Here is a 23,054-nt window from a genome sequence, read left to right on the forward strand (position 1 = left end):
AAAATACCAACCCGATCTCAAGGCAATTCGTATTGTAAACTTGTAAATTTTTTACAAGTTGCCCAGTTCGTATGAATTCGAACGAATTACCAACCCCTGACTCCGCCCCTAAACCTACCAATCACAGGGCTTTAGACAAATGAAACAAATTTGTACGAGCGAGGTGGTATGAATTTGTATGAATTGGTTGTGAGATAGCTTGGATAATATTTACATTTTCTAATGAGATTGTTGACTAAACCAGTAGAAAAATATGCCAGTGTATCATTATGACAAAATACACTTATATTCAAGATATAATGTATGAAAATTCTTGATCCCTTATACAGAGTTAATGTTTTACAGAAAAAAGTAAACAATAGAACAAAAACAGCAGCTTAAGATTGTACCATAATATACCAACACACTTTCTACAGTACAGAATCAATAAGAGGCATTTAAAAGATTTACATGAAAGAATCGAGCCGGAACGGTCTTGGATCGGGCTACGCCATGAAGATCGGTGGCCTCAAAGCGAACAAAGCTTATGTTTTCCCAGGCAATTTGCTGTTTTATTTTCTCAACATCAGAAATGAAGCTTTGAGATGCAAAAGAGTGTTCCTGTGAGCTCTCTTTGTCTGTTGGAAATATGAAATGATTGACAGAGGGGTGAAAGATGAGAAAGTTAAAATAAATGAGTTAAACTCAGACAACCATAAATATTTTCATAGAAGAAGATGACCCAAAGGCACATACTGACCTGAATGTGATGTGCCAGCTTCACCCCAGTGGGATGTCTCAACAGTGGGGGATTTCACACCAGAGGACCTGTCTGGGGGCCCATCAGTCCTTGAAGACCCACCTGAATCCAAGTTAGAGCTTCCTTCTCTTAGTCTGGACGCTCTCCTAGCTTCTGAAATTGGCTTGAAGGTGCTGAAACTCTTAAAAGGCACTTGGTCTGGCTTACAGTCCACTCTTTGACCAGGAGGGTAGCTCCTTCTTTCATATTGGCCTTTTGCACTCAGTAGGGAGCTCTCGCACAACACGCTTTTCAGTTCATCCATTGTTTGTTTGGGGACGCCACCCTCACTAGTTGGAATGTAATATTGCACGTTCTCCCTTCTCCATCCATGCCTGTTGGCGTAGTCGTCCTCTCTCTTGAAACCCTGGTACTGGGACTCACTGGAGACAGAGGGGCAACGTTGTGGAGGGCCAATGGAAATAAGGATGGGGTCATTTGTGGGGCCTGGAATTGGTACGTTTGATGGCACTATGGGTACAGATGTCCCTTTTCTGTCCCAGTTAGAGGAGGATGGATGCTTCTCTCTTAGATCTGCACCCTTCTTTCCTGCACTCATACTTCCTCCATCCACTTGGTCTGGAATGTTCTCCTGAAGATGAAATTCATGGCATTCAGACTGAATATAACTCACAATACTGTAAGACATAATCATATACCAAATTACCAAAGTATGATATACATACATCTTAATGTACACACTGCATTTAACAAAAATATATAATTAAAAAACAAAACAATAACTGCAAAGGTTTGAAGTTTTACCGTATCTTTGGACTCCTCTGATTCTTGCATTATGATGGGTTTTTATGTGAATGTCTGGAAAGTCATAACCATCTCCCAATCGAAGTGACTCACACAACTGACTAACAGAGACTGAAACAAACCAGTCTGCTCCCTTTCTCCCCAACCATTTGAATGAACCGTCCAGTCTGTTCAGTCCCACTCATCTATTGTGAGCTTCTGCACATCAGCTGTTTTCAACAGCCCACAAAAACATCATTCATCAAATCTCTAGAAAGATGCAGTTGTTTGACTAAAGGTTATTTAACAGAATGCCAAAGCCATTGATTATAATGTGAACATAATTGAACACATATCTTTGCACTGTTGTTGCCTAGTAAATTTGAACAAATAAATAAAAGGCATATTTCATAGATGGCTACAAACAAAGATGTATTTTATTCTATAAAATGATTAGATTAACTATAAGTCTTTGAAAAGGTCAGATGAAAACATTTATACAAGAATGTTAAATGTATAGATTATTTTACTACAATGAAGATCACCCTAAATGAAGACAAGACAGAAAGGTTTAGGTCCTAATCTTGTATTTTACAGTGAGCACCTTAGCTGTAGTTAAATATATTGCACCTGGATCTTTATGTTTATTTTCAAATAAAGTTAGTTTGGACTGCTCCTAATTTTGTCATTGAGGCATTGCTAATAGCTCCTTTGTGATTAATTGTTTGTGATTTTCCTCATTGGAAGTGACTTTGGATATATGTGTCGGCTACATGACTAAAATAATAGAATGAACTTTTATTATTAATAATACAAAGTTCTGTCATGAAAAACTAGTTTGGGCAGGCTGATTGGTTCCTGTTAGCCTGGAAATCCAGACCTAAATCTAAAAGATTAATGGTCTGGTGTCGATCAATGAAAATCGGCCAGCTCGAGGGGCGGCACCAAGCATGCATTTGAAAATCTCACAGCACGCAATTGGATAACACTACGACCAATCACAACAATAAACCCCATACGCTTAGCTACCAGCGGAGCTAACTGGTAGATTAGACTCTTCCGGCAAAACAGCAAAAACACCCTTCTTGCAAAGGAACGATTCGAGCGCCGTCTTCTGTTCCTCTTTTGGGAAAAAGCCAAGTCTAACTCGTTCATTGTAGCGGCCAAAGCCGTTTCAAACCACTGCTATTCATCCATAGGCATCTTGCAATGTTTACTGATAACTTCGACGTCACAGCGCTGTCGTCATCTGTTTAGCTCGCCTCTGCCCCGCCTATATCAGATAACCCGATGTGATTGGTGCAGCTCAGATCGAGGGGCATATTTAATGAGCTCCATTGCTCGACACCAGAGTAACTCACTGAGCAAATTCAACTTGTGCTCTCGCGAGAACTCTGGATTACCAGGGTAGGTTCCTGTTGTATCCGTAGCCAATGAGCTCTCTGCTCAACCTTCAAATACTTACTGTAGTAGTTTCAGAAACCCTCCACCTTCCCCAGCTCCACCTGTATAGATCTGCTATGGGTAATTCATGTATGCTATATTATACAGCAGCAGCATGTCTTACTTGCTCACAGCAGCGTGTTGTGTATGTTTTGGAAGTAGCAAGTCCCGTACTTGCATAGGCGTAATTTGCGGGTGGGACGGGTGGGACATGTCCCCACCACTTTTTGCTAAGGTCGATATCGTCCTCACCACTTTTGAAACATCTCGCATGAATGTACCAATACAAATAAATAAAACATCTCCAGTTAACTAGCAGAGCATTCATTTAGTTAGTTTGTTAAATATAAGGCGATCCAGCGCTAAAATGTGTTGTTTTTGAAATCAAGTGATCAAAGTGCTCGTTGCCGCTGCGATCAGTGGCGCGGATACTCTGTTCTCTTGTGGCTTGCCTCGGACGCGCGCTTCAATACGTTGTGGAGACTCTCTATTCCTTCCGGTGAAATCACAAAACAAAATGCACACAAACGTGTCCCTGCCTGATATACAACCACTGATAAACATAATCGGTTTTGATGAGAAAGAAAAAAAAACCTATACGAATGTGGATTAGAACCCAGAACCTCTGACACGCTTGGCATAAGTTCTGCCACTGGGCAATTTAAATACACGATTGAAAGATCGGATCTTTGAATTTATTCACGTGAAAATTCTCACCACTAACAACATATATTAGACCTCATTAAACGACAAATTAAACCCAATGTACTATTTAAATCGATTGCTGGACATCGTAATGTTATTGTACATACATCTGATTTCTGATTTAGCATTGTGTTAGCAACGCCCCCCTCACCATCCCACCATCCCACCATCCCACCCATTAAAACAAAGTTACGCCACTGCGTACCAGCAGATCTATTCCGCCAAGACCAAACATATCAACATTTTCATTCATTGCCATGCCAGAATTATTATTATTATTAGCCTACAGGATGAGTTTAGAATATAAATGTAATTAAATAACCTTTTTTTTTCTTTCTTTTTTTTTTACATTTATTTAATAACATTTTAAATAAAAGTATTATTGATAATAATAATTATTGTTATATTTTTCAACAAATATAGGATCTGTTGTTGTATTACATTGCAGGATATGTTTAAATTATTAATATAATTAAATAGGGTGAATTCACGTAATTTTTGACCCTTTTTGCCATTGAGATGACTGGGAAAAAGTGCCCCAATCAACCTGAATGATAATAAAATGATGTATGTGTAAACTGTGTGTATGGTAAGTGAGTCAGGCTGTGTGTGTTGTAGAGTGTGTAGTTGGGTGCGGTTTCTTGAGTCCAGCTGTAACCGGTTACCGGAGACTCTCTCTCATCACATACACGGCAGCGCTGTATGGTCAAACACCACAACAATTATTCTCCGGAGCGGCTTTATGATTAAGCTACAATCTTCAATGAGTAAGCATATTCCAGTAAGTGAAGCCTTTCAACATATACATTTAATTGTTTTCGCGGATTCAGGGTTTATTATTTTTGTGAAATATGGTCGTAATCTCGATCTATTGTGAGCTAATTGACACTAGACCAAAACAGATTTTGTTGTCGGCCACAGTTTATATATACATTAATACATGTGTTTTATTTTTGTTTTAACTATCTACAAATCTAAAACCTTGTGTATGTGATTATAAATATTAGATTGCATCACTATAATGTCGTCTTGGTGACGATGTTAGCTTCGGTTAGCCTCACAGCTAACTTAGGCTACATCAGTGAGAGAACTCAGAACGACATTTCGGTCTTTTACTTCTCGTTAATCGATTACATTAAAAATGAATCAAAGTAAGTAACTTAGCTGGGAAGATAATGTGTGTTGTGTTGTTGAAAATTAAGGTAATCTGTGAGTTTTCTGTCCCATTGCTAATATTAGCCGAGCGGAAGTCTTTGTGTCGATCAATTAGCATATGTTGATGATGTTTTGGATATGATGTTTTTGTTGATTGTTGAATTCATCGGTTGTACAATTCAAACATGTATCCGCATTTCAAACCTTGACCGGTTTTCTACTTCATAATCTGCATTTGGTAATTTTAATGGTCTCGTTTGTGGCCTTTACACTTGATTTCCATAAAGTCACGCTTAAAAATAACCCAACCAAACATCTGTGCCTTTCGTTTGATTGACATGTAGATTTGGGTTACGAATACATGAGGCTTGTTGCGTCTTTTTAAAGTGGTTTGCTAAAGAGGCTTAGTATCTGGTAATCCCAAAGAGCTGATGAGACACGTGTGTGTCCTCACGAGACTGACATGAAGATTTCAGCCTTCCCAGAAAACACATCCCATCGGAACCGGTCTTCTCTGATGACCCACATTCTGCTCGTTGACTCATCTCTGAGTCATGTGTTTATGGAAATGAGAGATGATATGGTTGATTTTTAAAGCCGACACGAAGACACTGTTTCAGTTCTTTACGCTATAGGGATGCATGAGTATTATTGTGTTCATGAGTGTATCCGTTTCAGATTATAACACTTCTGATTGGTCAATACAGTGTCAGCATTGATCCTAAACATACATTTCATGACTTGTAAATGTAAACATTTTGTTTTCTGTGGTTGTGAATTGGGCTGTTCTTGTCAGTTTTTGCTACACACTAGGCCTACTTAATCTTAAATACTTTAATTTCTAGTAATTATGGTGCTTTTAAATGTGCTGTTTTTTAATGTTTTTGAAAAGTCTCTTATGCTCATCAAGCCTGCATTTATTTGATCAAAAAAATACAGAAAAACAGTAATATTGTGAAATATTATTACAATTTAAAATGTTTTTTATTTTGTTTTAATATACTTGAAAATGAAATGTATTTCTGTGGTGCAAAGCTGAATTTTCAGCATCATTACTCCAGTCTTAAGTGTCACATGATCCTTCAGAAATAATTATAATATGCTGAATTATCAATGTTGGAAACAGTTGTGCTGCTTAATTAATTAATTTTTTAACCTGTTTATTTTCAGGATTCATTGATGAATAAAAAAAAAGAAAAAAAAAAGAACAGTATATATATTCTAAAATGTATTTTGATTATTTTATAATTAAATTTAGGCTAACATTTTGTATGTGTGTGTGTATATAGGCTAGGCTATATATACAGTAGTCAACATTTGAAGTGGATCAAAACCTTTAATCAAAGTTATCCATGAGTTTTGAACAAAACCCGTTTTTTTCTTAGGGCAACTTTGATGAACTTTTGATCCACTTCAAATGTTGACTTTTTATATATATCAAACACACACACACACACACACACACACACACACACACACACACACACACACACACACACACACACACACACACACACACACACACACACACACACAACTGGACAAGCAGAAAGCCGAAAAACATCTTGCTGTTGATGCTTTAAATCAGGAATGATAAAGCTAAATGAAGTCCTGTTTCCTGACCGCTTGTGCTTCTGTTCTTGTGTCCTTGCAGCAGTTCTGTGGTGTTTTGGGTCACACATTTATGGAGTTTCTGAAGGGCAGTGGGGACTACTGCCAGGCTCAGCACGGCGTTTATGCAGAGAAGTGAACGGCTAGCCTCGCTACCTCATCAGAAGAGAGACTTGTGTTACAGTTTTAACGTTGGCGGGATCGGGCTTGGAGAGCAGGTGTCCACAGCGGTCGGCGGTTCTGGATGGGGTAAAAAAAGTCTCTTGAAGTGCACTGCCCTTGCCGGCCCTACGTCTTCACTCTCACCAGAGAACCAGCCTCGGTTTCTTTAGTTTTTTGGTTGTCTCCCTATTTTTCTTTTTTTTATTCTCTTAATCCTGCCCACCTCTTTTCTCCGAATTGTATACGCCAGATTTTCTGTTGTTACAGGAGAGAGTTTCTCCCACTTTTCTTTAAGATTTTCAAGCTGTTTTATTTTGAAAAGTCCAAGATGGCTCGTATGAATAGACCTGCCCCAGTGGAGATCACTTACAAAAACATGAGATTCCTCATTACCCACAACCCCACTAATGCCACGCTTCACAAGTTCATTGAGGTGAGTGCTGGTTTAAATGGCTTGAACACGCTAAAAGTGATGTTTTGGATAGATAATAATAAAAAGCTCATAATGAGGGTCTGTTACAATTGCTTATAATTACAGCAACTGCAAAATATCACTTACATGACATCCCTCCCATCCATTAGGAACTGAAGAAATATGGTGTGACGACGGTTGTTAGAGTGTGTGAGGCCACGTATGATGCGAACCTGGTTGTTAAAGAAGGCATTCAGGTTCTGGTACGTCCGTATGAACCAATTCACTTAAATGAAAATGAATCATCTCTGGTCATGTTTTAACAGCGTTTTTTGTTGCAGGATTGGCCCTTTGACGATGGAGCTCCTCCCTCTAACCAGATCGTTGATGATTGGCTGAATCTTCTTCGGCTCAAGTTTAGGGAGGAGCCAGGCTGCTGCATTGCCGTACATTGCGTAGCAGGCCTTGGAAGGTAGTTTTATGGGATTCAAGATATCATTGCTTGTATCATAAGGCGTAAACATGGGGTAAAATGTGTTTTGAGCTATGCATGTTTTCTTTCCCATAGAGCCCCAGTGCTGGTTGCCCTGGCCCTGATTGAGTGTGGGATGAAATATGAAGATGCTGTTCAGTTCATACGACAGTGAGTTAACGTTGTACTTGTGAAAATATTATAATGATAGTCAGCGCGTGATCTCCATTTTTAAAGAGAAATGTTTATTTTAATTCCAGAAAGCGCCGTGGAGCATTTAACAGCAAGCAGCTCTTCTATCTGGAAAAATATCATCCCAAAATGCGTCTTCGATTCAAGGACTCCAACGGCCACCGCACCAACTGCTGCATTCAGTAAAAGCTTGCGCATCAGCCTTTCTCAAATGTGTAATGGAAATTTGTATCTAGCATAAGTAGTTTGTTCTCTTAATTGGTAAGTGTGAAAATGCCATTACAAAAATTAAGCTTATTTCGTTACAAGTGTCCCGCTCCCTCCTCTTTGTTTTATGTATTTTCCTGTGGAGAGCCTCTGTCAGCAAGGTGAAGTGCTTGTTTGAACTTGAGCTTGGTGTTTTGCGATGAAGTTTATATTGGATGGTGAACATGGTCAAATCCCACCTCTGCCAAACACATAGTATGCTTTATAATCTAAATGGTTTAATTAAAAAAAAAATTGTTTAATGCATCTTTTGTTATTGATATGATTTTTAGTCTAACTGTAATAAATGCCTGCCTCCAAAAAGATCTAAAATAAATGCCTTATTACAGCAGAAATATGCCGTCTGGTGGAGCAGTTCTCAATGGCATTTGGAGAGGTTTCTCGATGTCTTTTGCTGAAGAAAAAAAAAATCAGGAAGAAAGAAAAAAAAAATAGAGGAAAATAAAAATTCTTTATATAAATATATTGAAGGTTGGGGTACTAGTTTTTGTTGTTTATCCAAACTTCGTTTACCTATTACTGCCATGTCAATAGTGTGATGTTTGTGTTTTGGCTTAAACTGGACCTCAATGTCTGCGATATTTTTATGCCTTTTTATTTGATGTGCGTAACTTAATATTTCGATAATTGATTTATGTATGGTATTTGAATATGTGTACTGTTAAATCTCCTATTTATATCAGTGGATATGTGTTTTATCATAGCGAGAGACAAGTTGCTACAAGTTCGCCAATTTGAGAGTACAATAAAGATACACTGAAGGAAATATTGTCTCTTTGAAGCCTGATTTTCAATTAATAACATGCAGCATTTTATCAAAATTCTTTTATTTTCCTCCATTTTCACAACTGCAGGTGTCACAGCAATCCTTTCTACAATAAATAAAGAATATAGAAAATTCCTAGGTATTTTTAAACAGCCCCACTGCAAAGAACCAAAAACATTTTCACAAAATCTGAGAATGTCAAGGTTAAAACAACCTGAAAACGATTTAATAAAATGCTTGCAAATTATTTCTGACTGAATGCAATATTGACAAATTTACAACGTTTGGACCCCCTCTGATATTAAAAGTTTTAACAGTCTTCAATGTGTAAGTTGACTAGGTTGTGATGGCATGATTTGAACACTGTATGCATCCTAAAGAATAGTATATTCAAATTATTTTGCAAGCTATAATTGCATTATTTATGGGGCAATTTAGGTTTATTTTGATTCTTAATAGAAATATTAGACCTATACAAAAGTGTCAGCCTGAATGAGACTGGGAACCGGATCCAACTTCACACTTGTGTTTGATAAGTACAATCACACCTGCATATACCATCGACACAGAAATCTCCTCGTAGAGGGAGTCACTCCATTAGTCTCTCAAGTTTCCCTGTCCAGAGACGCTGGGCTCTGATGTGTGGCTCGCTGATGGCTGTCAGCTCATAGACCGTCTGGTCCCTTCATGTTGGAATCTTTGTCGAACAGCGGACCTGCAACTGCTTGAAGCACGCACTGAGATGACTCGCAGTATCCGTTCAGGCCGGGGGGACCGGGTGGTCCCGGCACACCTGGCATTCCAGGAACACCTGTTGGTCCTCTCAGGCCGTCACGACCATTACTGCCATATGCTGGATTACCAGGCATACCTGAGATCAGGTGGAAGAACAGATGTAGAAACAGGCCAGAGGTCAGAGGCATGATATTTACAGATTTGCCAAGATCATTTAACGCACTGTGATGAAATAAATTATGGATTTTAGATCCGATGTTGGCCTTGCTCTTACCTGGGAGCCCTGGTGGTCCAGGTATACCTTTAGACCCCTCCAATGTGGGCCCTCTATCTCCCCTGTCACCTTGGTCACCTAAATCAAGGGGAACACAAAAGTTTTAATAGTGGGCTTAGGGCTCTCAACTGTTGTTTGATGGCCCAAAAATGAGTCCCAGTTGCGTTCTGGTCACAGACGTTACAAAATCAGCTTCAGAAGTTGAATACTGTCTCTTCGTACCTTTGGGCCCTTTCCTCCCCAGAAGACCTGGGGGCCCTTTGAGACCTGGCAGTCCTCTGCTTCCAGGATGCCCAGGGAAGCCATTGTCTCCAGCAGGCCCTATAGGGCCAGGAGGACCAGGAGGACCTGGCAACCCAGAGATGCCCGACTCAGGCCTCGTCAGACTGGCTGCCAACTGGGCAAGCTGTCCTGTGAGGAAAAACGAAAATGTCAAAACCAATCGAAGAACAAGGATTTAACAATGAGTTGAGCTTCCATTTGTAAATATCTGTTTGGATATCAAAATACTGACCATGCAAAACCCTCATGCAGACCTGCTTGATGTGTTCATCTGTTGGTGCTCGGCCCTAGAGGAGAATTATGTGGACACTATTAATATTTCAAGTATTTTCCTGTTGTTGTTCCTCGTTGACTGGATGTAAAAAGGGCTTTGGTGGAAAAAAATCCCTTTAGAACTTGACAAAATCACATTGAGGTAAAATTCCTGATGGTCTGCCAACCATATAATGAGTTTAGTACAAATCTAATTCGAATGACAGATACAATAAACTTTGATTAAGCCGTCAATATTAAGATGATTAAAACAGGCGTACTGGTCGTCCCTGTGTCCCAGCCAGTCCGGGTACCCCTCTGTCTCCTTGCATGCCTCTTGGGCCAGGCTCTCCTGGTGGGCCTTCGGGTCCGTGTTGGCCACGTCCACCTTCTGGGCCTTTATTTCCTGCGTCCCCAGGTTTTCCAGTCTGAGCACAACAAAAGATAAACTCTGACTCATTTTCAAGAAGGCCAACATAGAATTTTGTATACTTTTTCTCATTTTATGGATTGAAAATCTATGGAAATATGGACTACGTCTACTTTGACTTGCTCTCAAACACTGTAGCTCTATCTGAGGCCTGGAAGAGTTTGGTTCGTACTCTCGAAAAGTCGAGAAGATGTTGTTTTCTGCACTGGAAAAGCAAAATCCATTTTGCATGCACTTACAAATGAAAAGGACTCCGGCTCAAATGAATATGGTACATGTATTCATGGATTTCATCAGGTCCCTTTCCACAGGTGTATTAATCAAGCACAATGCAGTCTGCATTCATAATCTAGGTGCTTGATTTTATACACCTGTGGAAAGGGACCCGATGAAACCCATGAATAGAGACAGAGCGGAACGCATCATAATCTGAAGACCACGCCCACCAAGGGGGAAAACAATCCAACCGTCTCCATTGACTTTGCATTGCGAGAGGCTGCCTCCTTGTCATTTCTTGCTTCTAACAAAGGACCGAATAATGCCTAAAAGCTGCTATGCGACAAGGTTTACAGCAAACAAGCTAAGAAACCCAGAAATAAGTTTTCATACGCTGTCGACACCAAAAAACGAGCGTTTGAGGACATAAAAGTGGATACAGGCTGGAACCAATGGGTAAATTGTGGGATCCTGACACTAAGTATGCACTAAAAATACACTACGTGTGCAGTAAGTTAAACATTTGGTCACTGGTGAGTCAAATATCCAAATGTCAGTTTTATATATTATATTTCTGTAAGATAAACTATCCTGTGTTGCCGATTACGGTCTCCTCCAGCAGGCGTACGTTAGTTCTCAGAGTAATGAGACACGTGGAGATCTGTCTCAACTGCCTGTATCCACTTTTATGTCCTAAACACTCGTTTTTTGGGGTTGAGAGCTAATAAAAAATTATTTCTGTTTTTTTTTAGCTTGTTTGCTGCTGTACTACTCCATATACAGTATGTTTTAATCATCGTTCTCACCTCATCTCAGCTTTTTGCTAAAATTTTTGCTTTTTATTTACCCACATTGTGTTGATAAAAAAAAGAATGCATAAAGCTAGAATAAAACTTTTTTGTTGTGCGTCTTCAGAGGGTCTGTTCTTTATTTGACATACTGCATGTTCAGATATTCATACAACAAAATAATGGAGGCCATGCAACTTTTGTGAAAATTATCAAAAATGCTGGCGCTGGCTGGCAACTTTTTTCAAAAACGCTGGCGGGGAAAGAGTTAATTCACTATAATAACCCTGGAGGACAGTTCTAGAGATCTCAACAATAACATCACTTCTAAAAGCAAACTCACCGATCCTTTCTCGCCTGGCTCCCCCTCATCACCCTGGGAAAATAAAAGGACATGGGAGTTAGATCTGAATGCATAACCAATACATTCTGTGACATAATTAAATATCTGTGCTGTTTTTACTTACAACATCTCCTTTGTATCCTGGTGTTCCCTCTTCACCAGATGGTCCCTAAACAAACATGCATTAAAATAGGTCTAGTTTAGATCTAATTATTTATATTAACTATACATATATTAAAAAAAACTATACTTCTTCACTGTAAAAAATATTGTTGGTTTAACTTAAAAAAGGAGATTAATAAATAGAAACTCAAAATATTACGTTATCTGAACCACATTAATTATCTAAGTTGATTTGACAAAAGAAATAAAGTTGCAATAACAAATCATGAAAATATATATTTTTTTACAGTGTATAGAATAATAAAAAAAAAAAAGTTGTCTTACTTGCTCTCCTTTTGGACCAGTGAGACCAACAGCGCCCTGAAGAATTAAAAAAGATAAAATTGTGCTTTTAATAATAATTGTAACACATCTGATCCTAACAACCCTAAACATGACTATGTAAAATATAATGATTTTGATTAATTGTTATTTATTTATTTTGCCAGCTTGTTTCTGAGAGAATGTTGTCACACAGTAAATTTCGGTTTTAAAGTTCTGCGATAAAGAGAATAATAATTTTACTTCATATAACCAATAACAAAGCTTATTTCAACCAAGTGTCTGAGATTCAGAAGTCCAATTTGGTCTAAAAAAATTAATAAAAATTTGGCAGCCTGATCAAATGAGTAAAGAAATAGTTGTCAAAAGTTGACTTTACTTCCAGTTAATTTGTCACACAGGAAATTGAAGGCTTAATTGCATTTTAGCCATTGTTTAAATATATTTCTATGCGAATTTGATGCAGAAAAGTAAATAAATAGAGTGATAGGTATGTTGTTAGTAATGGTAGAATGCTATTCTGACCATTGAGAATTAGATTAGCTTTTGAAATCCTACCCTGTCGCCTTTCTGCCCAATGAAGCCAGCGGGCCCTGGGAGACCAGGGAGGCCCGGATCTCCTTTAGCTCCCTGTAGGATACATAAACACACAGACACACATAAATAAATACAAATTCATGAACACTACACGGCCTGTGCCTGTAGCTGCCTTACAAACCACATCTGCGCTAAAAAAAACAGAGTCGGCAGCTCGGTGAGCAGGGTGCTGGCGGGGCACGTGAGGTGTGTGGATGGATGTGGACTATGATTAAGCCTGATGCCCTTCGCTGGCTGCTTGAAGGAATGCCTGTAAGACAGAGGGTTCATTCAAGCCCCCCTTCCTGCTCTGAATATCCCCTTACCAAAGAAAATACCCCCAGCTACTAGGCCTCAATGACAACAGGCCATTCATGCCCCTACCAGCCGATTACTGTACTAAAGCACTCCAGCGCTTTCTAAGGAGATTGTGTTTCGGTTTGCAGCACTATTAAGCTTCTCGGCATGAGAGTAAGCACATAGGACAGGAATCTGAGAACTAAGACCAAGAGGAACATGTCTCTGATTGTGTTATATTTGTTGTGGGACATCTAAACAGTGTTGTAGTACAAGTTAAAATGCACAAGTTGTTGGGTCCCAATATAGTTCCCTACACTACAGGCAAAAACATTGCACTAGTCAATTGTGAGACATTTGCATAACATGGTTTTAAGACTAGTGGAAAGAAAACATCCAAAACTACACTTTTAAGTGTTAACTTTATTGCATCTTATCTATTTATATCAATTGCAAGACATGTCTTTAAAGATCTTTTCCCTTGATTTTTATTTTATCATTTCAAATGTCCACTTCAGTAGCACGTACATACACTAAATGTGACAGTTTTATTCCCATCTATTATGTAAAGGTTTTTACAGAGGTTTTTGTTCATATATCATTTATATGTTTATATGTTTTTATGTTATTCCTAAAAACATGGTGAAAATGTATTTTATTCTGGCTGCTGACAGTATTTTCTGATTTTAGGAGTAATAAAAAAAGATATCCTAGATCCCCTCAGTAAAACTTTTGACACTAATATGTCAACAAAATGACACAAATATTTTGAACCTGGCTTTATCCCGTGTTCGGATTTTTGTTTCAGAATTGTATGTAAATTAGTGCATATTTAATTAGATAATATAAACATAATATAACATTTCAGAACATTTCTAATACAAAGCGTGTTTGCAATTCATAAAGGGATACTTCACAGATTAGCATTAAGCTTTGTATCAGTAGAAACCCGGTAGTATTTTCGAATGACGTGCTTCCCTCCCGAGAGAGATTTCTGTATTGTGTGTCTGGACCTTCATCGGAGGCTTTTTTGGCCAGAGGCTAGAGACCACAGCCAATAGTCGGAGCTAGTTCCGCATCTTTTCAGTTTTGAGTCAACTAGTAGCCTAGTTGTATCATTTCTTCCGATACTGCCCTCTGTAACCGGTAGGCGTGACTTGGGAGTGGCCTCGTAGGGCAGCGAAGCAAGTGCATTCTGGGAGTTGTTGTCTTTCATCCACATGAGCCAAAAATACATTTTCTGGCTTTTCTCAGTCTAGAAGGCACCAACTTCTAAAATAATTTCACATTTCTACTACATAAATGACCCAATTTAAATACACATTCATCTTTCCAGCGGTGAAATATGCCTTTAATGTAATCAGTCAACTGGTGAAGTGTGTGATATCTATTAGTGAAATTTCTTACCTTATTCACCTGGGGTATCTTGCCTTAAATTATTAAAATATTTCAGAACTAATAATGCTTATTTCTCAATATATACGGCAATATAACTTTCTAGAGTGCTTGGTAAAATAAGATTAAAAGTGTTAATTCAAGTTGAAGTGATTTCAAATTGTGCACTGTTATTTGAAGTATTATTTTGGTCTGTCCCAAATGGTTACCTCAGCCCTCGCTATCCTCTTAAACACTTTGCCCAAACAGGCTGTTGGGTAATATGCTGTGAAGTCCACACACTGAGGATGTAAAAACCTAAAATAAAACCAAAAATGACAAATGGACAACCTACAGTCTTGTGGACTTCAGAGATGTAATGGCAGCAAAACTGGACGTCCACATCAAGTATGCCATTTGGAACAGGACCTATGAGAGTTTAGGGTGGTGATGGGGACGGGATGGGACGTTCTTCCAGTAACGTTTATAAAACATTTGTTCAAAAGTTATTTGGTCTTTCATGGAACATTTTTTCTGAAACGTTTTAGTTGGACGTTCGTCTATCGTTTTTTTAATGCTACTTGTTCCAGAACATTCAGAGAACATTCAAAAGTAACGTTCCCATAATGTTTGGAAAATTATCATGGAATGTTCCTTTAACATTCACATAACCAAGAATGGGTGTTAGCAAAACGTCCTTAGAACATATTTTTGTTAGTGGCGAGGCTCAGCACTTCTCATTGCTCATGAAGCTTCATCTAAGAGTGTTATTGTCTAAATGTCCTATTGCGTCTTTTATAGTTATATAATATAAGGATAAATTAAATTGTGGTTCCTGATAACTCACCCTCGCACCTGGCAAGCCTGCAGGCCCATCTGGACCTCTTACTCCTCTCTCACCCTGGAGAAAAAGAGAGAACATTATAGAAGTGACACATTTCTTTATATGACACTATATGATGTAAGAGGAAATATACTCACTGGCCCACCTCTTGCCCCGAGTGGTCCCACTTCTCCCTGCTCACCACGTTCACCCTGAAATCAAAACACCAGAAGATGTTCATCCATCCACATGGGCCTGTAGGCTGAGGCGAACAAATGGATAAATGGGACTCACTGTTTTCCCATTATTTCCAATCAGACCTGCCACACCTGGATCACCAGTATTTCCCTGGAGCAAAGACAACACAGGTTATCCATCCTGCTAATGGACACAAACTCATCATTTACAGCACTTCAATGAGAATTATATCATAAATGAGTTAACATAATTATTATGAATAAATGAGCTACATTACCGTTTTTAACCGTTCAAAGGTTTTTTGTCACTTATTGTCACTTAAAGTCACATATGCTCATCTAGGCTGCATTTATTTGATAAAAAATATAGTAAAACATTAATTTTGTGAAATTTTATTGCTAAATAACTCTTTTCTACTTGAATATATTGTAAAATACAATTTATTCATCTGATGCATTTTCAGCATCATTACTCCAGTCTTTAGTGTCACATGATCCTTCAGAAATCATTCTAATATGCTGATTTGGTGATTATTATTAATGTTGAAAACAGATGTGCTGCTTAATTTTTTGTGTGGAAACCATGATACATTTTATTGAGGATTCTTTAATGAGTTGAACATTTAAAAGGACAGCATATTTTTGTGAAATAGAATGTTTTGGTAACAGTGTAAATGTATTTACTGTCACTTTTGATCAATTCAATGCATCCTTGCTGAATAAAACTATTAATTTCTGTATTAAAAAAAAAAAACTGACCCCAAACTTTAAACAGTTGTTTTTCTCAGCACAGATTTAAAACAGGAATCTATTCTGGATAAATCAAACGGAGACACACTCTAACAATTCACACTTGAATTACCTACTTTTACACCCATGTGGCCTTTTGCTCCTGAAATTCCTGGCAAACCCTGGAGGAAAATAAATCAATAATCAATAATGCAAACTATTCCCGGTAATCTCACAAGCAGATATCGCTGCATACTAGTTGCATTTTGAACAGGGGTCAAGGATCATACGCACTGGAAATCCCTGAAGTCCAGCGTCACCAGGTGAGCCAACTTTCCCAGGAAGACCCTAAAACAGACATATGCAAATAAATTCACTTCACAAATAAAGCTGACAAATCTGCATGCACAAATTAAAGTCATTACCTTGACTGCAGGCAGTCCTGGAATACCGTCACGAGCATCAACTGCAGGCAAACCCTACACCACATAAACGTTCTATTCATTTTTTTATTAATTTGATGGTATAATAGGTCACTTTAGCAGCACAGGTGACTTACAGCCTCTCCTTTCGGTCCAGGTAGACCCATAAGTCCCTGCAACCCCAGAGGTCCCTAGAAAGAAGAAGTCACATTATATATTATTATAGTAAATCAAAAAGTTATTAGAACTTCTTAGTGTAAAAGCCCGTTCACACCAAGGACGATAACAGTGACGATAAAGATATAGTTAATAACTGTAACAATAACGATAAAGATAGAGTTCTAAAAAAATGTCTAAAATATAAAATAATAGCAGAGTCCACACCACAACTATAACGATAACACAAATCGTAGAAATCACTTTCAGAAGGATTTTTTTTTTCATCTGATGAATGATAAAAACATTGACAGCCAATCAGAATTCATTCAGAATCATGTCGAGCATTTAAAGCGACAGGCGAAAAAACGGCAGTGCATGCTTAGAATATACAGAACCATGTCGTGTGCTTGTGTGGATGGTAATAACTATATTATAGTTATCTTTATAGTTATTCTTGGTGTGAATGGGTCTTAAAGGGACAATTCACTCAAAAATGAAAATTCTGTCATCATTTACTCACTCTCAAGTTGTTCCAAACCTGTATGAATTTCTTCTGCTGAACACAAAAGAAAATATTTTGAAGAATGTTGGTAATCAAACAGTTGATCGGCCCCATTGACTTCCATAAATGCTATGGAAGTCAATGGGGCCAATTAACTGTTTGGTTACTGACATTGTTCAAAATATTTTCTTTTGTGTTCAGCAGAAGAAATTCATACAGGTTTGGAACAACTTGAGAGTGAGTAAATGATGACAGAATTTTCATTTTTAGGTGAACTATCCCTTAAAGGGAGTGAAAAAAATATGGCAAGCTTGTTGAGTCTTCTTGAGCTGTTGATATGGCAATATAAATATAATGTATAGGCTATGTGTTTTTTTGTAGCTGTATGAAGACTCACCTGAGCTCCTTTTGGTCCAGTCTCACCTACTTTTCCTCTTTGGCCCCGATCACCCTTTAAAAATCAAATACAATATAAATCTATAGGTTTTAATTCCTGTGTTCATTTACAAAAACAAATCAAGCAGCCTGAAAAGATAATATTACAATGAATGTGGATAAATGGCAAGAATACTAATGCATATTTTGAAATGAGGTTAAAGGCCAAACCTTTGTAGTGCATTTTTATAGGATAAAAATGACATCATTTTGATTTTGCCACTTACAGGAGCACCCTGAATACCCTGAGAGCCCAGGTCGCCAACATTCCCACGAACTCCCTAATGGAGAAGAATATGCAGTTGGTAATTTCAAAACATATCCTTGTTATTATATTAGATATGAAGACCTTTTGACACTCACCCTGTCCCCTTTAGTGCCCATCATCCCTGTGATTCCTCTCAAACCTTGCGAACCCTACAGTAACAAAACAAGCGACACACTGAACAGGAACACATGGGTGGAAAAGATACAAACAAACATCATATGAACTATAAGTATATAGTATATTAGATAACATCAGTAAAAAAAATTAGATAAGTAATGTCTTTTTTTACAGGTAATCCTTGTGCACCCGGCTCTCCAGGTGCTCCCTGGTCTCCTTCTTCTCCCTGTAAGAAATTAATAAAATTACACACCTAGACATGATCTTTGCTCTGTAACTAGCTTAATTATTTTAACAATTATGCATTTATGAGCCACCATAAATTAAAAGGTCATTTGCCCACATTTGCTCTACAAAAAATAACTCATAATAATAATTTTAATAAATAGTTTCCCTAATTGTTCAAAAGAACTTCATTTATGCAACTGTCACCTTATGTCCTTGCCTTCCTGGTTCACCTGATTCACCTTTGACACCTTTGTGACCCTAAGGTTGAAAAACAACACCATTGTGTGTTAGACATCCTTGTGTTTGGCTGGAAGTGTATATTAATTGAAATAATGCCATTTAAAAGGCACCTTCATGCCAGGGAGACCTGTGTAACCATTCAGGCCAGAAGTACAGGCATTTGGACACTAAAAAACATAACAAATACAAATCAATTAGTAGAAACATTGATGCATACGAGTGATTGTTCCATTAAAATTAAGAGTACTAAAACATTTATCACATAGATCAAGATCAACAAAGATCAAAGTCAATTTTGGCATGAAGTGTGATATTGCAGAATTTTTATATAGTGTGTGATGGGTCATCATAGTGGACAGAAAGTTTTTCCTAATTGAAGAATCACCCAGAAATATAAGAGTCCTCACATGTGATGGCAGTTTTGTAGGAGCAGTTGAGAAAGTCACCAAGTAGCTGAATTAACTTTAACATCAAAATCAACATCTTCAACCAAAACAGATACAGAACAGCAAATATGTGTTGCTGTGGTTTACAGAAGATTGCTGAGTTTCTGTTTCCTGAAATCTGAGGAGCAAACACTAGATTTAGTGCAAAGGTAACCCGATATGAGACTTGAGGATACATACCAACTCCTTCCCATCCCACACTCCAGGAGGGCCCTATGGATAGAAGGAATATAATTTTAACAATTCTGTTTTTATAGCCATATATGCATCATGGACATGAGTGAATGTTCATAAAGATCTCAACATTAATACTTACTCTGGGCCCTGGCAGTCCTTGCGCACCAACAGGACCTCTCAGTCCCCGACTTCCCTTTAAAGCAGAACCAGAGACAGACACTTCAAATTATTATTCAACTATTTTATTTTAATTTATTGGAATAATGGAGTAACATCACATACAGGAGATCCAACTTTGCCCAGCTCTCCAGGTAATCCATCTTCCCCATCAGCACCCTTCGGTAAAAAAAGAAAACAATAAAGGAGCCGATAACAAAAAAAAAAAGTATCAGCAAATCCCGCCATTGCAAAATAATAATAATTAAATAAAATATTAAGCACTTACAGCTTCACCATCCTCGCCAACACCCTGTTAACAAAGTAACAGATGTGCAATGATGTGAACTTAGCATCAGCTCAGTACAGCCTTGTATCATTACATCACTGTATGGGCTAGAAGGTAAACTTGATCAATGACCGACTGCCTGCAACAGTTCAAAGTGTGTACAGCCATCTTATAATGGGAGGTCGCTGTTTAAACAGATATATCTATTCATAATAACAAACTAATGGAAGAGAAAATCCCTATTAATATCTGATTATTCTAGAAGCACACTGAAATTACACGAGACTAATCAGTGTGAAGAGAATTTGAATCATTTACTTACAGGGGCTCCTCTTAGTCCTGGCTCACCCGGTTCACCCTAATAAAGAATAAACAGCAAACCATAGGATCTTTTAATGATTAACATTTAGAACTTATGTAATTGAAGCATCAGTCATAATACAACCATTCACAAAAAAGACCTAGTACTTTCAATTCCAAATATATGTGAGAAAAAGTGGAATAATAAATAAAACGTGTTATTAAGTGGAAACTTACTTTCTGTCCAGGAGGGCCAACAGGGCCAGGTACACCACGGGGCCCAGTCAAACCCTTAGAAAGACAAAACCATTTATGATCATAGATTTCACTATAACTCACTGTAAATTAACTTTATGTGATACAGCTGCAGGATTGCAGGGCTAATTATTTATGCTTATTTAATATTTGTATTAAATTAACAGCATTTTTTACAAAAAAACTCAGACACACACTGACAATAAAATGATAACCACTTTTTAAACCAATCAGAAATGGCATTTACTTTTCTCCTGACTTTGACAAATATCAAACCCTGCCCACATTTTCTCTAATATATACATATTAGAGAAAATGTGTAGACCACTGTAAACCACAGTAGACCACTGCAGATGCCTGTGTTCAACACTTCATTACAGGGAACAGGGAACATCTCTCCAAAATGATAGCCACCAAAAACAATTGAATTTTTAAATGGAATTATGCATATAGAATGGTTTAGTCTGAATGTATTTTTTCCCTTTGCATCAGTAATACCAACATTTAGAACCAAAATCCAGCAAATATATATTTTATGCTATCTACAATTATATACATACATACATATACTGTCAATTTACTTAAATATATTTAAAAGTCGATTTTTAAGCAAGTAATGCTAACATGATATGCAACAATATCAAGCAACCTACAATATAACATCTGTATGTTTAATTAATGCTAACATAATAGATTATTATGGACAAAAAACTCTTTCATAATCAGTATTTTTGTCTTGTTTTTCAGGAAACTTTTTTTATATATATATTTGAAACAAGATAAAATCACTTAATTAAATTAAAACTGAAGATATTAAAAGATATTAAAAACGTGTCTTTCTTCATGCGTTAATTAAACCAGAAAATATATCTGCCAGAGGTGTATGAAAAATAAACGTAACCCATGATATAGTCTCTGAAAACACGCATCATAAACAAGCCTGCTTCTAAAGTTAATGTATCTTATTTTAAGGATGTTTGGATATTTTTACTGAAAAACAAGACTAAAAAACTGATAAAGAAATTGATTTGTGTTGTGTTAAGCCTTTCAAATGACTTAAAAAACTATAAAGCTCAGAGGAGTCACAAAGGAAAGGGTGTTCTTCGGTTTAATGCTCAGTTTCATCAGTAATAGTACACATTTCTGCTCCTGTGGCTTCATACTTACACAAAAAGGTCTCTGTCTCCACCAGGAAGCTAATATGGGTCTCTCTCTGCTCTCTCTCTTCTCCAATCCTTTTTTCCATCTAGGAATTTTTTTTATTTTTTTATTACTCAGACCCCTCCAATGCAAACTACACTTGCTCTGATGGTGCCAGTGTTACTTAGAAAAGAAAAGCTGATTTTATCTCGGTTTCCAGACCTCAACAAAAATAAAGAACAATACTCACATCCGCTCCAGGTTTTCCCGGAAGGCCATTTAATCCATCTTTGCCATTGTCCCCATCAAGGCCCTGCCGAATTAATCAGATTAATGGATTGTAGAATATAATTTCAGCTATGCGTACTCATTTGTTTCTTGAAAAAGATTAATACTCACTGGGGGGCCATCCGGGCCGGGGCCAGGACCCCTCTCACCCTAAATCATACAAAATACAGAGCAAGAGATATTATTCACGGCTACAAAACATACCTTGTGTATAGTATGAGGACAGACCTTTAATTTGTTTCTGAGAAATTAAAGTGTAAGCAAAATAATCGATATGTGACTCACATCAATGCCGTCAACTCCGGAAAACCCAGGAAGCCCTGGAGGTCCAGGCGGCCCTCTTGGACCAACTGGCCCCCTCTAAAAACAAACAAAAAACATGAAACAAACCACCGCTTACTCACAATTTATCCTGAAATAAAAAAAAATTTTAATTCCTAAAAACAATGAAGTCATTGTATGTGCGCCTGATGCTGAGGTATCACACTGGCTTTCCTCTTATCCTGGGAAAGTGAAAACAGCTGTGCACACCTGGACCAATTTACAGAAAATACCTTCCACATGTCAAGTAATGTTCTGGCTGTCAGATACTTGCAAATTCAGATAATATTAATAAAGAAGCTTGGCATCAATTAACATAAGACAAACAGTTCAGAAAAAGCGCACCGTTTGTGAAAAATGTATTTGCTGCTTTAGTAGACTAAATATTATTTAATAATTTCACATCAAAACACACATTCCTTTTCTGCCTATATTTAATGTTTTTGTCTCTATGTTTAAATATTCAAATATTTTAAGAGCCATACAGAGACTCACTCAACCCATGGACCCAAAACACCCACACAGTCCATCTCTACTGCTAAAGAAATCCCTTGTTTCCTACCTGTGCAGAGATGACCAGGACTAACTGCAGTAAAATCAGCAGCACGGGCGCGCGGAGAGTCCCGGCGTGCGCCATAGTCACCCCCGATGACTTGAAGGAGGCAAAATAGTCCTTTTTAGGAGTTTTGTTGGGGTTCACGGGTTTTCTATCAATATTCCCCAACTAAACCACACCATCTACCAGTCTCTCGATGCAGTATTAAAAAGTCATGCTTATTCATGAGCCGTGTTGGGAACTTGAAGGTGATTGGATATGAGTTCAAAGGGTTGTGTAAAATGGGCG

General features: G+C 37.7%; 4 protein-coding genes across 5 annotated transcripts in view; 2 read left to right on the top strand and 2 right to left on the bottom strand.

Annotated features, from left to right (window-relative positions):
- The window catches only part of lgsn (lengsin, lens protein with glutamine synthetase domain), a 6,050-nt gene extending 3,106 nt beyond the window's left edge, over positions 1–2,944 (bottom strand). The window contains exons 1-3 of one of the 2 annotated variants that reach the window (XM_082156248.1): positions 1,544–2,944; positions 740–1,370; positions 451–617 (exon numbers count right to left, since the gene is read on the bottom strand). In XM_082156248.1, the coding sequence (XP_082012374.1) occupies positions 451–617; positions 740–1,370; positions 1,544–1,573 (828 nt within the window). In that variant the 5' untranslated portion in view covers positions 1,574–2,944. Of the gene's footprint in view, positions 1–450; positions 618–739 lie in introns of both variants that reach the window. The other variant, XM_082156247.1, reaches the window with a different exon arrangement.
- A 1,374-nt stretch (positions 2,945–4,318) lies between these two features.
- LOC309488209 (uncharacterized protein) lies at positions 4,319–6,698 on the top strand. The gene is made up of 2 exons (XM_082156317.1): positions 4,319–4,451; positions 6,480–6,698. The coding sequence occupies exons 1-2, from the start codon at positions 4,413–4,415 to the stop codon at positions 6,573–6,575; spliced, it is 135 nt and encodes a 44-aa protein (XP_082012443.1). The 5' UTR covers positions 4,319–4,412; the 3' UTR covers positions 6,576–6,698.
- Positions 6,699–6,840: 142 nt separating this feature from the next.
- ptp4a1 (protein tyrosine phosphatase 4A1) lies at positions 6,841–8,707 on the top strand. The gene is made up of 5 exons (XM_082156312.1): positions 6,841–7,031; positions 7,181–7,273; positions 7,352–7,482; positions 7,579–7,653; positions 7,743–8,707. Exons 1-5 carry the CDS (start codon positions 6,927–6,929, stop codon positions 7,858–7,860), a joined length of 522 nt encoding a protein of 173 aa, XP_082012438.1. The 5' UTR covers positions 6,841–6,926; the 3' UTR covers positions 7,861–8,707.
- col9a1a (collagen, type IX, alpha 1a) lies at positions 8,613–22,953 on the bottom strand. The gene is made up of 32 exons (XM_082156249.1): positions 22,773–22,953; positions 22,175–22,249; positions 22,001–22,039; positions 21,852–21,914; positions 20,444–20,497; positions 20,229–20,264; positions 19,907–19,930; positions 19,744–19,797; positions 19,601–19,654; positions 19,465–19,497; positions 18,949–19,005; positions 18,803–18,856; positions 18,543–18,596; positions 18,349–18,402; positions 18,213–18,266; positions 17,948–18,001; positions 17,027–17,080; positions 16,893–16,946; positions 16,762–16,815; positions 16,605–16,649; positions 15,836–15,889; positions 15,700–15,753; positions 15,566–15,619; positions 13,030–13,101; positions 12,475–12,510; positions 12,152–12,196; positions 12,028–12,060; positions 10,532–10,678; positions 10,231–10,285; positions 9,939–10,127; positions 9,717–9,794; positions 8,613–9,578 (listed from the first exon to the last, which is right to left on the bottom strand). Exons 1-32 carry the CDS (start codon positions 22,845–22,847, stop codon positions 9,373–9,375), a joined length of 2,064 nt encoding a protein of 687 aa, XP_082012375.1. The 5' UTR covers positions 22,848–22,953; the 3' UTR covers positions 8,613–9,372.
- Between the last annotated feature and the right edge of the window lie 101 nt (positions 22,954–23,054).

The sequence above is a fragment of the Leuciscus leuciscus genome (assembly GCF_965113295.1).
Source record: "Leuciscus leuciscus genome assembly, chromosome: 23".
Taxonomy (NCBI): Eukaryota; Metazoa; Chordata; class Actinopteri; order Cypriniformes; family Leuciscidae; genus Leuciscus; species Leuciscus leuciscus.

Coding starts and splice junctions, on each gene's coding strand:
- LOC309488209 (XM_082156317.1), top strand. CDS start 4,413: ATGATTAAGCTACAATCTTCAATGAGTAAGCATATTCCA. Junction 4,452..6,479: donor CAATGAGTAAGCATATTCCA/GTAAGTGAAGCC, acceptor GTGTCCTTGCAG/CAGTTCTGTGGTGTTTTGGG.
- ptp4a1 (XM_082156312.1), top strand. CDS start 6,927: ATGGCTCGTATGAATAGACCTGCCCCAGTGGAGATCACTTACAAAAAC. Junction 7,032..7,180: donor CGCTTCACAAGTTCATTGAG/GTGAGTGCTGGT, acceptor CCCATCCATTAG/GAACTGAAGAAATATGGTGT. Junction 7,483..7,578: donor TGCGTAGCAGGCCTTGGAAG/GTAGTTTTATGG, acceptor TCTTTCCCATAG/AGCCCCAGTGCTGGTTGCCC.
- col9a1a (XM_082156249.1), bottom strand. CDS start 22,847: ATGGCGCACGCCGGGACTCTCCGCGCGCCCGTGCTGCTGATTTTACTG. Junction 16,947..17,026: donor CTGGACCGAAAGGAGAGGCT/GTAAGTCACCTG, acceptor TATGTGGTGTAG/GGTTTGCCTGCAGTTGATGC. Junction 16,650..16,761: donor CTGGACTTCAGGGATTTCCA/GTGCGTATGATC, acceptor ATTTTCCTCCAG/GGTTTGCCAGGAATTTCAGG.